The following is a 16,151-nucleotide window of genomic DNA, read 5'->3' as shown; positions in this document are numbered from 1 at the left end:
TCTGCTTTATCATCTTTGTTTTCTTCGTTACTCCTTTTTTCTTAACATGATAGCTCTGCTTGAAACTGCACTTTTCAAAGGCCAAGCTCCAAATCCTTCTGCATAAAGAACATTCTGTCTCCATCCTCATCACAAAACTACGTGATTTTTCATGTCCTAAAACCCAAGTACATAACCAAATACAGTCGCTCACATTTTCACAGCTTGCATTCTGCAGACTTCACCCACCCTAAATGGTGTTTGTCTATTTGAAAGCGAAGCAAACCCTGAGTCATGCCTGTTGTTATTTACAGGTATACTCAATGTCTAAATCCACAATACATATTGAATTTCAAATGAAGTACATCAGAAAATCAAATCTAACCTTGTTATCTCACTAGCAAAATCTGCAACTCAAAACAGCGTACAATATATGAGCAAGTGTTAAAAAACAATACAGACAACACTAGTTAGTCAGGATGTCTGCTCATGTGATAATTCTCTCTTCAATACAGCCCATTTTAAAGCTAAAAAAGAACAATAACTTGTTCTACAAGGATTTATAAATAATCACCCTTGAATTCCTTAAGAAAGGAAACGGACACTATGATGACGCACAAGCGCTCTTAACATATCAAAGCTTTAAAAATAGAAGAGCACTGCTCTATAGATAAAAAAAATGCCCTGAGTTTCCAATCTTGGTACCACCTAACCTAGCTGCTATTAAGTAAGTATCAGGAAAAGGAGGAGATACTAAACACAGAGCACACTAAAACTAGTAATATCCACCACAGTATGCAAATGGCACGAGAATTTGAATTTCCAATGGCAGGGCTGCTTCCCTCAGGTTGAAATACAAGGAAAGCTATTGTGCTGGGGAGCCTCCTTCCCAGCTTGGCTGCTCCAGCCCACGGCTATGTGGACAGCCTGTCTTCCCTTCTCAGGGCTGGATCCCAGCAGAGCGGCTGTGTTACGGCTCAGCTGCCAGGGACTCTCTATTCCACAACAAAACAAAACAATCTGCTGAAAAGCTGTGCCTCGTCTTGGACGTGAGGGAGGAAAAGCAAAAGGTCAAACACACCTACCTACTGTCTCATGTGGATCTTTACATAGGACAGAAAAGCAGAGATATGACCTGAGTGCTCTCGGACTTCAATAATCAACTACCCTCAACTTCAGCTACTGCCAACAAATCAGCACAACCTCTGCGATTACACCTGTGATTACTCCTTATAAGAACATCTTAGCAAAGATTCACGGCTACACCAAAAAACTGTCTTTGGACAGATCCAGAACTAGCATAACAGTGCATCTGAGATCAGACATCGGAGAAGTCACGTCTTGCCATTCTGGCCTAAGTCAATGCTCTTCTTTTAAGATGACAATCACATATGCACAACCCTACTCTGGTGCAAAAAAAGAAACAACAATCTGCAGCTATGTGGTTACGTACCACAGGGATAACCATTTTCCTACATCTCAAAGCAGAAGAGAAGCTCTGCACTCAGTTGTGCATGTACACAACAGCTAAAGGGTTACTATGGAAAGTGGTTGACCTCCTCGCTGCATCTCACAAAATGCAACAAAACACTGAATGATTTATGTAGGAAATGGACCTCATTTCCTGTACAGGAGCCTTTTTTTCTTTTTTTTTGCTGAGTCACTAAATCTCTATTCCTTTGTTTCCCTGGAAAAGGCAGCAAAGAACAGTTAGAACGACTACATTTCACCCCCACAGAAAACCAGCTCTAAAAAAGAAGGCATATAATGAAAGATAAAGATCTGGAGAAAGGACGCACAACCTAGCAACTCAGCGGCAGATCCATGCATGTCATTCTTACATCTCTAAGGTTACAAAGATAAGCTAAATTCATCACAGGACAACCTGTTTATTCTTTCTTTTTTTTTTTTGGGGGGGGGGGGGGCGCGGGGAAGGGGGTATGTTGAAGTGCTTCCAACTATCTTGCAGTACCCATATTGCTGGGTCTCATCACACAATGGTTATGTTTCAAGCAACCCATTGAGGCTTTATTAAGATCAGGGATTTAAGTGTCTGCAAGAATGTGGTTATCTTGCATGTCAAATGCAAGAAGCAACACAAAAGCCACATGTTCTTCAAAAACAGGCATCCCTGCTGTTTTAAGGAACTACAGAAGACAGCTCACAGCTCGCTGGACAGACAATGCACAGAGAACATTGCTGGTACCCAGGCCAGGGGTACAGCGAGAATCCTCTGCACATGGAAAGGGCAATCTTCCATGGGATCAAGCTGCCCAAAGTAGAGGGAATGCATACAAGGGCGGTAAAAGAAATACTCCTCCTGCCATCTCTTTGCCAATTACAATTTTAGCTTTTTAAAATAATCCTCTTCCTTTCTCTAGGGCAGAATTGTTCTACTTTAACTTCCAAAAAGATTAAATTGCGTTATAAATCATGCCTGTAAAATCTGAAACCAATGGCTTAAAGTTAAAGTTAAAAGAAAATGAAGTCAGGCACAAAACTGCTCTGGTAAAAACTGCCAGCAAGATATTGCATTTATGTTTCTAATAAGTGATAGGAAAGCTAAGCTGAAGTGTGGAGAAGGGCAATAAAAGCAGCAAACAGATTTATTTGCAATCACTCAAAAAATAAAACAAAAAGTACTATCAGACACTAATTATATTCTGCTTCTTCTAAACAAATATTCCTGCTCCATTCTGGAATTCATTTTCCATTTTCCAATGTCAGAGTAAGGATGGACAGACAGAAAAAAACCTACTGCTGAACAGGTGAAGTACTTACACCAAGATGCATAAAGGTTCAGAATAACTGCCCATAGAGGAAGAATCAAAGATGAAAAAGAGTGAGGGGAAAAAAAAAAGCCCGTGCTTTTCAGCACTGCTTAGAAAAATCCTGGAAAACTACGAAGAAAAACTAGACATGCTGAGGATGGACTGGATGAGCCATTCGTTTTCACCCTTAATGCCATTTGTCACACATGAATGTATCTTCAACACAAGCAGAAACCTTTACACAAAAATTCTTAACTCAAATCCTCACTTAAATTATGACAAGGCAAAAATTACTCAAGCGACTGCTTCAAGGAAGCTGTTATTTGACCTACTCGTTACATGCCAACACGAACACAGGCAGTAACTCACAAAGTACAACCCTTAACTGAAGAAACACAGCCCACAGTTCTCACCTGCAGTGCTAGCACTGCGTGTGCCATCTCGCCTCAGAAATCTCGAGGGAAGGCAATTCTTGCAGCCTGGGGCCTACAGGAAAACGTACTGTCTGGAGCTCCTGCTGGATCCTGCCCCCCGCCATCCCATGCATGAGAATAACCAGACACATGTGCAAATCCACTACGGTCAGTCAAACTACTTTTCAGCTTTTCAGCTGCTTCAGCTACAGAGGTGCAAATTTAGAATTCCAAACCTGAACTCAAAAAGCATTTCAGAATATGTACAATGCAGAGCGTGTTTGTTTTCTACATATGGTATGCAGTTTGTTGTACGTAATATGGAAAACAAGAAGCATAAACTAATTGTCACCTGTTCTGGTTATGAAGTGCCTCACCTGCATACATGTGGTAAGTCAGCCTCTCAATAAGTTTGACAACAGTTCCTGCCTTGATGATGGGGATTCCAGATTTGGGCTGCATGTTTTCTTCAAACACAATATTCTCTTCTGAGTCAGGTTCTGCAAATCTGTAAAGCTCAGGATTTGGAAATCTCATCTGCTCCTCTTTTTCTTCCTGCAGCATTGTTACGTCCAACATCCTTTCTAGCGTGCTTCTATATTGCAAAGATATCAACGCTGCCATCCAGTTATTTTTCTCTTCAGCTGATTTAGCAGCAAAAATAACACTGTTCTCATCTTTTAAGATGATTTCAAAAGCGTGTCTGTACTCATTAGTGTCGTCTTTGTCATTGATCTGTACCTTTCGCATGAAGAACTTTTCTTTTAGACGATATTCTGCATTGCTAGCACCAGGAAGCCTTGGCTGGCCGTGATTTGACTTACAGCAAATCATCAAGCCATCAAATAGAAATATGTGTCTCTCATGCTTTGCTCCAACGCGTGTGAGCGTTCCTTCCATGATGAACTCATTACAGCACTGTCCGATGTCCTTACCCTCCCAACCATCGATATTTTTTTGGATTTCATTCATTTTCTTAATTGCTAGCTGTTTCCCCTTCATCTGCTGAGTGTAGAATCGGCACGCAGATTCACTTCAGAGCAGGATGAGAAAAAGGCAGCTTATTAGTATGCACATATTTAAAAACACAGCCACCACTAACATCAGAAATACAAGATAATCTTTCTGAGTGGTGAAAACCCCACTGAGAATGCAGTTTAAGCACCCAGGATCAGGATCTTCTGAAAGCAGCACTACAAGGCTTGATGAATGTTTCTGTAAGTAATCCATCTGAGTGTGTTTTTAGCTTCTATGCAACACATGTTCTACCTAAATGCAGACAGCCAGAGCAAGAAAGCTATCAGTGCTTCCTAGCCTAACACATCACTCATTTCCATAGCTGACAAATGATTTTAGAATGCATTAATTTGAAAGAAGCATATAAAGAGAAAATGAGTTGTTAAATTCATTCGTGTCCGAGCCCAAAGGTTACACTTTGCAGTAGAGAACTTGTTTAGCAAAGAAAATGCTGAAATAATTTTCAGAACAAAAGCAATATTTAAACAACAGGTTAAAAAAATACTAGCATTAAATCAAATGGCAGACAGTGTGATCCAAGAATTTACTACAATCGTTCTACTGATTACTCCATTATCCACCTATAATTTTAACTAGCCGTTGTATATAAAGCTCTTCAAATTACTTTAAGTATTTTCAAATCCAGGAACAGTCCCTTCTAAGCACACGTAAATGCTCTTTTAAAATATTTTCAGATTGATATTTATTATCTGAGTATGACTAACCTGCAAACGTTGTAGCTTTCAACTGAATTTTCACAAGGTCTCAACTACGAGTATGGAGGGACACAGAGAGATTTGAACGGTTTTAAAACAATAACAAATTATCTTGGCTTTGATGTCACTTCCTCTGAAAAAGCAGGCTTGTCACAAACTATTTTGTTCATTGTTTACTAAAAGAGGAAACTGGGAGCCCTAGATTTAAAGCAAAGCACTAAGAGCAGAAAGCAGGAAAAATGGAACCGTGTTTACCTAAGCCTTCGTTTTGCAAGACTTTTGGAGCATATCCGTTCCATACTGCTTTGAAGATTCAGTAGGGCTGTTATTGCTTGCTTCAAGCACTCCTTATCCTCTTCATCCTCACTTTTTTCTTCTAGTTGCTGTGAACATTGGAAGTCAGATACAGTAAGTACCACAAGCATTTTGATATGCACAAATCCCAAAGTTCGACATAGAAGAACAAATCCAACCACTTGACGATTTTGCATGTTCCTGTTTGCTACTAAAATTAACAGAATAACCAGAATTACTGATACAGGCAAGAGACACAATTCTCTAGTTAGAGCTCAATCCCAGTTAAGGCAAGAGCAGAATTCACCAGTCCCCCGTACACAAACAAATTGAGTTTTTTTTTATACCACAAAACTACTTTGGTTCACCTCTCATTTTCAAAAAAGAACGCAGTAGATGTGTCACCTCTTACAAGGGCTGAGGGAGGAAGGAGATTTGTTTGTGTACAGTTCTCGTGTACAGATTTGCTTGTGTGCAGTTCTAAGACATGAGATTAATTGTCTTTAACAATTTATTTTTGGAACACAACCACCAAACCAACAACTCTTATCCCTCCTTTGCTCAGTAGTTTGTCATGATTTTCCTCTCTGACTTTTAACGATAGAACATGTGAAAGCCTGTAAGAAACTACCACTTCCCTCAGCTACACTGCCTACATGCTTGCTAACACAGCACAGGATCAAATACACAACTACATTCATGCCTCTGTTTACTAACACGACCTTCCTTAAAAGGACAAAGCAACACATTTATAAACTAAAACTACAGTAAAAGGGTTAAAACTAATATTTTGTACTTAACTACAGCTATGACATGAGTTGTACAGGACAAGTTCTATTATGTTTTTATACTTAAATTTTTATACTTCCACCTTAAATCTGGCAGTCTACACACTGAAGTGTTTCACTTTATAGCGAGTGAAAAAAAATGACCGCCTACAGCTGCAGCTTAGACATAACCCTTGTTATCTCATCAATTATTTGCAGGATTAATGGGTTGCAGACTACCACACCACCAAGAATTGGCTCCACATAACTGAACGATTTATTTTGGCAGAAGAGGTAAAAGTAAAGTGATTAGATTAACAGACATCCTTGGAGGTAGTACAGAGGTGCCACCTGCATCCAGAGAAAAACATAAATATTGTCTCCTAACACCCAACTAAATACAACATGTCCACAACTGACATTTGAATGTGTCAGCTAACATCATTATTTTTTTCCCTGACCAGAATACATTATTCAGTACAACAGCTATCAATGCCACACCACGCTTTATTTGCACTTTTTAGCCATCATGATAACCACAGCATTTATTCCAGGCAGCTTTGGTTCACAAAGCACAATCTGCCATACTTTTGCCCTAAACAGCATTAGCCACGAGTGCCTAATTACAAGACAAGCACTAAAACAACAGAACAGCACAGCCTTTGCTCCCAGAAAGCCCTAAGGGAATATATAACTCCAAGTCCACTTTCATCATATTCTGCTCTCTGGATTTACCACGCAGGTAACACCTTCCCTTTACGTCAGCTGTGCGTTTAGAAAGGATCTCAGACAAATGACCTAGGTGCAGCAATGAAAACAGAAAGCCAGAAAAAAAGCTAAGAAAAAAAAGTATAACCTCACCATTCCCACTCAGGAGTTCAAAGGAGGCTCTTCATCTTGAGCAATGACTTAAATACCCCAATCAAACAGGGAGAAGAAAGTACCCTAGCATAAAGCAGAATAAAAATAGTCCAGGCTGGAATATCAGGAAGAAATCTCTTCCTGGAAAGATTGGTGTTGCACTGGCACAGGTTGCCCAGGCAGGTGGTAGAGACACCCCGAGGGAAGGGTTCAATATGTGTGGAGATGTGGCACGGTTAGTGGGCATGAAGGGGATGGGGTGATGGTTGGACAAGATGCTCTTGTACCCTACGGGAGAATTCCTTAATGAGATGCCAGCTCCGGGCTGCTCCCTTGTCCTTGAGGACAGAATCCCAGGGGATTTTACTAACAACATTTCTCCATCCTGATCCAATGGAAGCAACCTATTTCTCCAACTGTGTGTACAAACTCAGCCTAAGTCCAATTATTGTAATTATACTCCAGATTTAATATTTATAAAGAGGCATGTAGAAGCATGAATTACAGGCAGACTAACACAAATGGCAAATCATAAGGTGCTCTGAAGACACTCCTCAGGAACACGGAAACGAAACCTGAAAGTTTTATTTTCTGGCTTTATCTAATTACCACGAGCAGTTACCAAAAACAGTTCTTTGTCAAAACTAAGGTAGAATTGCAGCTATGTCTTTCACCTTACCACTGACCCTTAGACACTTAGGAACAAGAGATCATAGGAAGTGAAATGGCAACACTGGAAATGCTTGCAAACTCCTCTGCAAGTCTCACTGATATTTGTGTAGACATACAGTGCCCCCTAACGAATGAAAAAGGTAGATGCTAAGAAGCATGACTCTTCGAAGATAACAAGACATGGAAGATGAGGTATTTTGCTGCAAAATACAAGGACTAGGTAATATTTATAAAGCCAGTTCCAAAGTTACGAACGAGATCCTTCTATACTGCAAATGAAGACTATAGTCCTTTCTCCTAGCCTGTCAGGGACATTCATGCAAAAAAAAACAAAGAATGAAAACATCTGCATATGATGAAATATAGCAGTACTAGTAAGTGTCATGAGGGGTACAAACTAGAACACTGCTTCCCCGGGAAACTAATCTAAATTGAATCACTGCTACTTGTGATCTACAGGTTCCCTGATTCATCTGAGGTGAGATGACCACATGTAAAAGACAACAGCACAGAGGAGGCAGACAACTCAAAGCCCACAGAGACTCAACAAAACACATGGAAAGCCAGCAAGGGAATCTGATCTGTAGTGCAATCTCAGTGCCTCTTCTGCAGTGTAATGCTATGTGAGTGAGCAACTCAACATCCACGGCAACTTGAAGGATGCCAACACAAATGACTCCAGCTTCTGTTCTAGTGCCTCATCACTTCTGGCAGTGCTCCATGAGAACGAGGGACCGACTGAAAGGTAATCCTGAACCAAAACTTTTATGAGCAGGAATAAAAAAGAAGCAATAACAAAACAACCAGGCTTCTCCTCTTAGAAACACAGGCTGATAAATTTGTTAACACTCTGCTATAAAACAATTCTAGAAGCCAGTTTTCTTAACATAACTGATTTCCTGAGAGCTCCCCCTAAATTTACAGTTCCTACAAATAATTGCAGATCAGCCCAAAGCAGTAGCATTCTGGGAAACAGGTGCTTTCCCATCCAGAGATCTCTCTACTGTTTAGAAACCAATGAGAAATCATCTGCAAAATCAAGTAGGAAAAATCACAGGTGACACTACATTTCTGGAAAATGCAGTCTACAAGGTAATTCACAGTTGAAGTAAAAGGGACACTCAATACTCTTGAACATTCATCCACAGCTGTTACGTGTTGATTTCAAAAATCATTTTTCTTCCATACAAACCCAGACAATCTTGAGCACAGAGCAATAAAAATATACATACATGTAACTTTACTTAGATTTGCATTATAGCAAGAAGCTTATTTCCAATAACACTGGAAGAACTTAATATATTATCAAAATAACAGTAAAATCTTTTTCTCCTCCCAAAATTTATTAGTTAGGAATTCCCATTTTAAAACTTAAATTATCTAATCTTCTCTAAACATGTCCAACATCAAACTCCATATACTAGGTAATTAATTTGAAGAAGTCCAGCATTTTCTTGGAGGTACATACTGAAAAAGAGAAGCAAAAAAGCACTTGTCTTATTTCACAACCAGTCTTAACTCTCACTGTTAACATGTGCTCAGCCCATTGAGTAAAGCATGAAAACAGAGGAAAATATGCATCGCCTGAACTTCTACTGCAAACATCCCAATACTTGCACAGCTTGACTACATGACTTATAGCAGATCTGCAAGGTACATGGAAGGTATCAAACTCCACTTGAGTCCAAAAAAACAAGACAATTTGTGTTAAAGAGAGAATCATAGCATCACAGAACCATAGAATGGCCTGGGTTGATAAGAACCACAATGATCATGTAGTTTCAACCCCCCTGCTGTGTGCAGGGTTGCCAACCAGCAGACCAGGCTGCCCAGAGCCACATCCAGCCTGGCCTTGAATATCTCCAGGGACGGTGCATCCACAGCCTCCTTGTTCCAGTGTGTTGCAGCCTGTTCCAGTGTGCCACCATCCTCCGTGAGAAAAGCCTAATATCCAGCTGAAACCTCCCCTGTCTTAGTTTGAAACCATTCCCCCTTGTCCTATCACTATCCGCCCTCATGAACAGTTGTTCCCCTTCCTGGTTATATGCTCTATAAGTACTGAAAGGCCACAGTGAGGTCTCCCCAAAGCCTTCTCTTTTCCAACCTAAACAAGGCCAGTTCCCTCAAACTTTCCTCATAGCAGAGGTGCTCCAGCCCTCTGATCATCTCAGCGGCCCTCTTGTGGACCCACTCCAAGAGCTCCACGTCCTTCCTGTACTGGGGGCCTGGACGCAGTGCTGCAGACGGGGCCTCACAAGAGCTGAATAGAGGGAGACAATCACCTCCCCCTCTCCCTGCTGGCCACCCCTTTTTTAATGCAGCCCAGAACACAGCTGGCCTTCTGGGCTGCAAGGTGTGACAGAAAGGAACTGCTGCTTTGTTTATTTAATACGGGTGCTTTTATTGGGACAGGGCAAAAGTGCTTAGGTATTACAATATATCTGCATCAGGAACAAATTGCATTATATTGACGTATTCTTATTCAAATTAGGATGGCCACTGTGCGAAAGTCAGGAAGAGCTATTCAGAAATACACATTGCACAGAAGTCTGTCAGGTGATGCTGCCCACCAGTTCAACATTTCAACACTTGCATAACAGACTTCATGTGCCAGTGTGCCATCAGAATTCTCAATAGGTAGGACCTGGTAGAAGGCAGTGTTACAGATTAGGTCTGCTCAAGCTTTATTGCAGTCTGCAGTTCAGCTGGAAAGAGCAGACTTTGCTTTGGGATATTTTATTTATTTCATTTTAAAATGACAAAGGGTTCCATGTATGTGAGCAATTCTCATTATTGAGCTTACATAACCAATATGTATTTCAGCAAGGAACACATATGAAAACAAAGCCTTATTTTCAAGCAAGCTTCTTGATACTGTGGATCTCCTAAACATTCAAACTTTTTGTAGGCAATTAACTGCTATGCATGCATTTTAAATTGCAAGATTTCATTACTTGAAAAATAGCTACTTGTTTACAGAAGGCTTTCTCAGAGTACACGTGCTCTGCATTCTCTGAAAAAATGTGTGTTGTTTTCATGTGCTGACATCTCTTCCACAACAGATTCATTACCTTTCTGCAACAAACATACCAGTTCACGTAAATCCTTCTAGAGACTTCATGCTCTATAATTCTTTGTTACTGTCCATCACTTTGGTTTGTCTCATAATTGTCAGCCAACTTGCAATATACTTCAGAAATTCAAGAAGCATAGTTTAACACTTAATCAGATCTGTATTTTAAATAGCAGAAAATATTTACTTATGTGCTTCCACACTTGTATTTCTACTCTTTACTTTTGTCCCCCAAATTTTCCACCACAGTAAAAGCAACACAGTCTGCAAACATCTTCCTTTCCTCTCTCATAACTCCAAACTAGACTGAAATCTACTTTTACTGCTCCAAGACAAATGAATCTGATTCTTGTGGTATGTTTTCAAGGCCTTGAGCTCAACTGGATGATACTTCTCTTTGCATAGAAGCATATTAATTTTTGAATGCTACTCTGGATGAATTCAGAGTATCAGAGATCCTTCTGGATAGGAATGGTAGAACCCTGTTAATTTACTTAAGAAAGGATTAACAAAAAATAGCAGAGGAAGTGAGCGACAAGCAAGATTCCACCTACTGACTTAGTCCACAGGAATGATGAACACAGCATGCTGTATGTATTATTTCTTGGTTATTTCTTACATCTTTCCATCAGCTCCTACTGACAGTATCAAAGTACTGACAAAAGACTTAGACCTTAATACTGGAGAACTATAAGGGCTGCTTCAAAAGTAATGCCTTCCATTTTATTACATTGGCCCATCAGAGGCCAAAACACCCAACAGTGGATGTGAGCACGAGGCAGTGGTTGGTGTGTTTCAGCAGTGAAGACAGCGGGTCACATCCACTGGTGCAGACCTGTACAAGCACAGCATGCAGGCTCTTGTTCATTGCTGGTGAAAAAAAACAGCTGATGTTGGTTACTATTGTTGAAAACGTGTTTTGTATCTGAGAATTTGCTCTATCAAGTAGTGTTATTGCGCTCTTTGTATTTGTTGCAGTTTCCATGGAAATAAACAGGAGGCATTACTTTCATAGCAACCTAGATATATCCTCTCCATTGCAATAAAAGTTAATGGAGAAAGCAAGCTGGTAGTGAGACTAAATCCCCATCTCCATATCCAAAAACATTTCCACTGAAAAAAAAAAAGAAACAAAAAACAAGTAAATTAAGTGTCAAACACAGATCTATCATTGTCTGAGGATCTTCCATTTCTACAGAATGTCACAGGAATCAAAACAGGAAAGAAGGACAGGGAAACAGGCTGCTACTGCTATTAAAAAGATAACACAACAATACAAGTTTGTCAAGGACTGTACAATGACTACCACAGTTCCAAAAACTAATGACAACCAACAGGTGTTCAAAGTCCCAGCTAGAATAAGGTGGTTTTTTTTCCCCCCTACATAGTCCTGTAGTGATTCCTTGTGTCAGAACTTTCATTTATAAGGAAAAATACCAAAATTTGTCCAAGTTCCTGTAATACATTTGCCTAGCCTCACAAAAGCTTGGCCATGGGTGTTCAGCTTGAATTGCTATTATGCACGATGGAGCTACCATCATTAGCAGCTGTCACTGAGAACTGGAATTAATCATCAGCTCCAGAAGGCAGTTTTCCTAGTTCCCAAAGTTCCAGGCAGATTTACCCTACAGGAGAAATCCTGGAACACAGATCAGAACATAGGACACTGAAACTGAATGTAAATGCATCAGTAAAAAAAAAGTCAGCGAGTAGTCAGTGTTGCACTTGATTTCTCCAAAGAGGGCATCAGCTTGATAAGGAGAGTCTGGCCCAGAGAGTCTGACCCAATGCCAACCTACTCCCTGCTTCATGGGACCAAAGTGCAGCATTTGTTGGTCTGGTAGCAGAATGGCAATAACACTGCATAAGCAGCACTGAGCAGCACAGAAAGTAGAGCAAAGGAAAGAATTTTTGCTTCTAGTTCTTCTGAGATTTTATCCAGCTTTTGCAGTAAAGCAATTTCAGTAGAATAATGGAGAAAATACTCTACAAGGTAATTCCTTCTCATCTGCAGTTAAGTATACAAATACATGTAAAGCAGTAGTAATACTTTTGCTCTTACTTTCACTTTCAAAACAATATTGTACATACAAGCTACTGTGCTTGGATAGAAGCACATCAGACTACAGAACCTATAATTACACTGCCAGCTCTAAATACAAGCAACACAGACAATATTTCAGGACAACGATCCATTACTGCAGACACTGTAAGAACTTAGCAGACTGCCAAACTTCAACTATTAAGACTCAGCAATTCTCCACACCAAGGTGATCCAGCCCAGTACTGACTGGATCACAAACTAACTTATGTGTTATCACAGAATCATTAAGGTTGGAAAAGACCTCCAAGATCATCTCATTGCATCCAACCCATTCACCATATCTGCAAATTTGCACAAAGGCACAGTCTCACAAGAAGTTGTTATTTTATATGCTTAATTTCTTACATAAACGTTTGGGAATTTTTAGGCTTTTTGAAGGAGAGCACAGCCCTTAGTCATATGCTGATTTTCCAACAAAGTTATAGCAAAGAGTTTCAGCCAGAAATAGAACGTGTATTTGTGTGCTCCTGGTGCCCTGCCAGGCTTCACAGAAGGACTTTGGCTTCTAAACATGATAAACATCAGTGGAGAGAAACTGCATTTTTTTGTAGTCTGCACTGTTAGCAGGTAACTTTGAGATGTGTTTTAAACAGGAAACTTCAAAGCATGTAAGATTAGACAACATGCTCAAAGAAAAATGCTAAGCCCTTTCTCCTTCAGAATCTCATATTCAAGAGAAAACATTTTTTCCACTTCATACAATACTCTGCCTACATTTTGTTTCCTCATCTCCAGAGATCCCTTTTTGTAGAATGCATCTTAATCATTCATAGATACACTTTGCCAACACTAAATCAGGACTCTTACCATACAAAATAATTCAGTGCAACCTTGTGTCAGTGAAATGGCAGGATTATACAACAGAACAATTCCCCAAGCACCCTTCTGCAGCAATTTAGGCCATTTTTAAATACAACCAAGCCGGAATCCGTCTGAAGATTCTAGATGTAAGAGCAAAAACTGCCAGCAGAAACTGTTTGAGGGAGGTATTCATATACTGTGTGCACGTATGTACTGACAGATGAAACTACTGCCATGAAAGCTGCTGTCTTAATTCACATGCACTCACTGTCCATCACTGCCTATCACACACATCCCATCTGGCAAATCACAGTGAAGAAAGCCTGTGAAGTTATCACCACATGCTGAATGAAATCCAACTCAACAGTATCATATCTACAGGGGGTAAAAGGAGAGAAGGGAAGAATTTCACACAAAGCACAAGTATAGAGTTGTGAAAGGACCAATAACCTCACGGAGCTGGGTTTATTTGAGAACCCAATTTGCCCTACAAGAGATGAAATATGAGCTGTTCCTCCCTCCTTCCCTAAGCACATACACCCTCTTTCCTCTATTAAAATCACCAGTGGCAAGAGGTAACACAGGATGTGTTTCAGGTAGCATTAACGTAGGCCATGTCTATTACACACAACAATAGCACATTCATGTAGAAGTAAGCAAAGCACTGAGGTAGCACATTTTAAGACTATACAATAGAAACATGAACAGAGGAATCTTATCTGTGTAGGTCTCTTTAATGCAAAACACACACCAGCTGCATCACACCTCTCTCCCAGGGAACAGTCAGAAAAGGAAATGTTTAAAATGTTAAGCACATCTGAAAAACTGGAACAAAGCCATAAGCTAGACAAATAGATTGAGCATAAGTCTCAAAAAAAATTTTTTTTTTAAGTTATATGAGATGAGCTACATTTTAAAACTGTACTCTTAGACCTAAATCAGTAAAGACTGTGTTGAGACTATGTTTACAGTTTTAAAAATGACCTGCGCGGTTATTCCTCAAGACAACCAAATAAACTTCCACGTTTTCCTTCACTTTTGAGCCAAACTACCTCACACAACTAACATGAAGAAGTTTGAAACTCTGTACCCCTCAGGAATTTAGATTAAGTCAATATGGAGATTCTACTTGGAAAGTTTACTCACAATGCTCCTAAGATTATTTTTCAATGCTAATTAATAAATCACTCTCCTCAAAAAAAACCCCCTTCCATATCTATTTCCTGTATGTGTGTACTATCCAGTCTTTAATATGGTAACAATACTGCGAGGTCTCATTGCAAGAAACTCAACCAAGCCTTCCTGGGAAGGGTATACACTGGTATACCCACCCATCATGGGATGTGCACTGTAAGGTCAGTATTTCATGAGAATAAAGTCCAAACAAAAAGAAATCTTACTGCAGTCTTAAACGTACAAAATGTCAGCTTGAGAAAATCTTGGGCATTTTCTATGATAGAGCTATACATCACTGTCTTTCATCACTGTTTAAACCATCACTCCAAGAATATTAGTACCTATATCCCTACTGATTTCTGAACTTGATACTTAATACTGACTTGATAATTCAGCATAAAAAGCATTAGCAGATGTAAAACAGTTCAAGTACGTAGCAGAACATATAGCCTGCCTTTTATTCAAATTATTTAAATGCAAAATTTTTACATCTAACTGATCCCAAAAAGTTCTGATATCCAACATAGAGAATGATGAAAAATATTCAGTGACACAATGTTCTTACTTTTAGTAGTTCAAAATAATGAAGACAGTGGTAAACAGGGGCAAGGAGCAGTCGGGGTAGAACATACTGAACAGCTTCTTTAAAGCCTTCACCTATTGACTAGAAAAGAAATAAGTTTCAGTCTTAAAACAAATGTATTGAAGCAACAATAGAGTGTAATAAAAATAATAATAATAATAATGCTTGCTAAAAAGAAAGTTACCTGTAAATAAAATGCTGCTCCTGGCTTCGATAATTGACTTAGAAAATGATCATGAAAACCAGGTCGTAAAATATCTTGTGCATACGATTCATAAGGATCAAATGCTAGTTCCTATGAAGAAATACAAAACTGATTTAATAACTAAAACTGATTGCTGAAAGAAAACACACATACTACCCTGGAGAGATTTGTCTGCCTAGTTATTCTAAAACGTAGAGATGAATCAATACTGTCAAGCTTTATGTACAATGACTCCTGGAATAATTCAGGTTGGACAATCTCTGTGGAGCTTAGCTGCATACAGCTGAGTATCTCTGGGTTGTGAGAGTACGTGGCTGCCTCATGTCCAAGTGCCATCCACCAGAACCCCCAGGCTGTTTTTGTAAGGCTGTGCTCTATCCTACATTCACCTGCTTGTACTGCTAAGTGGGGCTTGCCACAGCCCACGGGCAAGACCTTGCACTTGGCTTTGCACTTGAATCTCCTAAGATTCACCTGAGTCCACTGCTGGAGCCTAAGTCTCCCTGAATGGCATCCCAGCCAGGTGTGCCAATTGCACCACACAGCTTTGGTATCATTCACAAACTTTCTGAATTTACACTCAATCCCACTGTTGATGTCATTGATGAAGATGTTTAACAAGCACGAGTCTCGGTGTACTAAACTCTGAGAGACACTACTTGTCACTCATTTCAATTTGGACATTGAGCCACTGATCACCAGACTCTGGGAGTAATTCT

General features: G+C 39.8%; 1 protein-coding gene across 2 annotated transcripts in view; it reads right to left on the bottom strand.

Moving 5' to 3' along the window:
- Positions 1 to 16,151, bottom strand: part of SOS1 (SOS Ras/Rac guanine nucleotide exchange factor 1) — a 43,652-nt gene that overhangs the window by 12,316 nt on the left and 15,185 nt on the right. For both annotated transcript variants that reach the window (XM_042810247.1, XM_042810257.1), the window contains 4 exons: positions 15,412 to 15,522; positions 15,210 to 15,308; positions 5,152 to 5,279; positions 3,541 to 4,196 (listed from right to left, as the gene is read on the bottom strand). In XM_042810247.1, the coding sequence (XP_042666181.1) occupies positions 3,541 to 4,196; positions 5,152 to 5,279; positions 15,210 to 15,308; positions 15,412 to 15,522 (994 nt within the window). The remainder of the gene's footprint in view (positions 1 to 3,540; positions 4,197 to 5,151; positions 5,280 to 15,209; positions 15,309 to 15,411; positions 15,523 to 16,151) is intronic.

This window comes from Centrocercus urophasianus, unplaced genomic scaffold, assembly GCF_019232065.1.
Source record: "Centrocercus urophasianus isolate 14NV4802_14NV808 unplaced genomic scaffold, USGS_Curo_1.0 seq_10, whole genome shotgun sequence".
Taxonomy (NCBI): domain Eukaryota; kingdom Metazoa; phylum Chordata; class Aves; order Galliformes; family Phasianidae; genus Centrocercus; species Centrocercus urophasianus.
The sequence above is the reverse complement of the archived record's forward strand: the minus strand, read 5'-3'. Positions and strand labels throughout refer to the sequence as shown.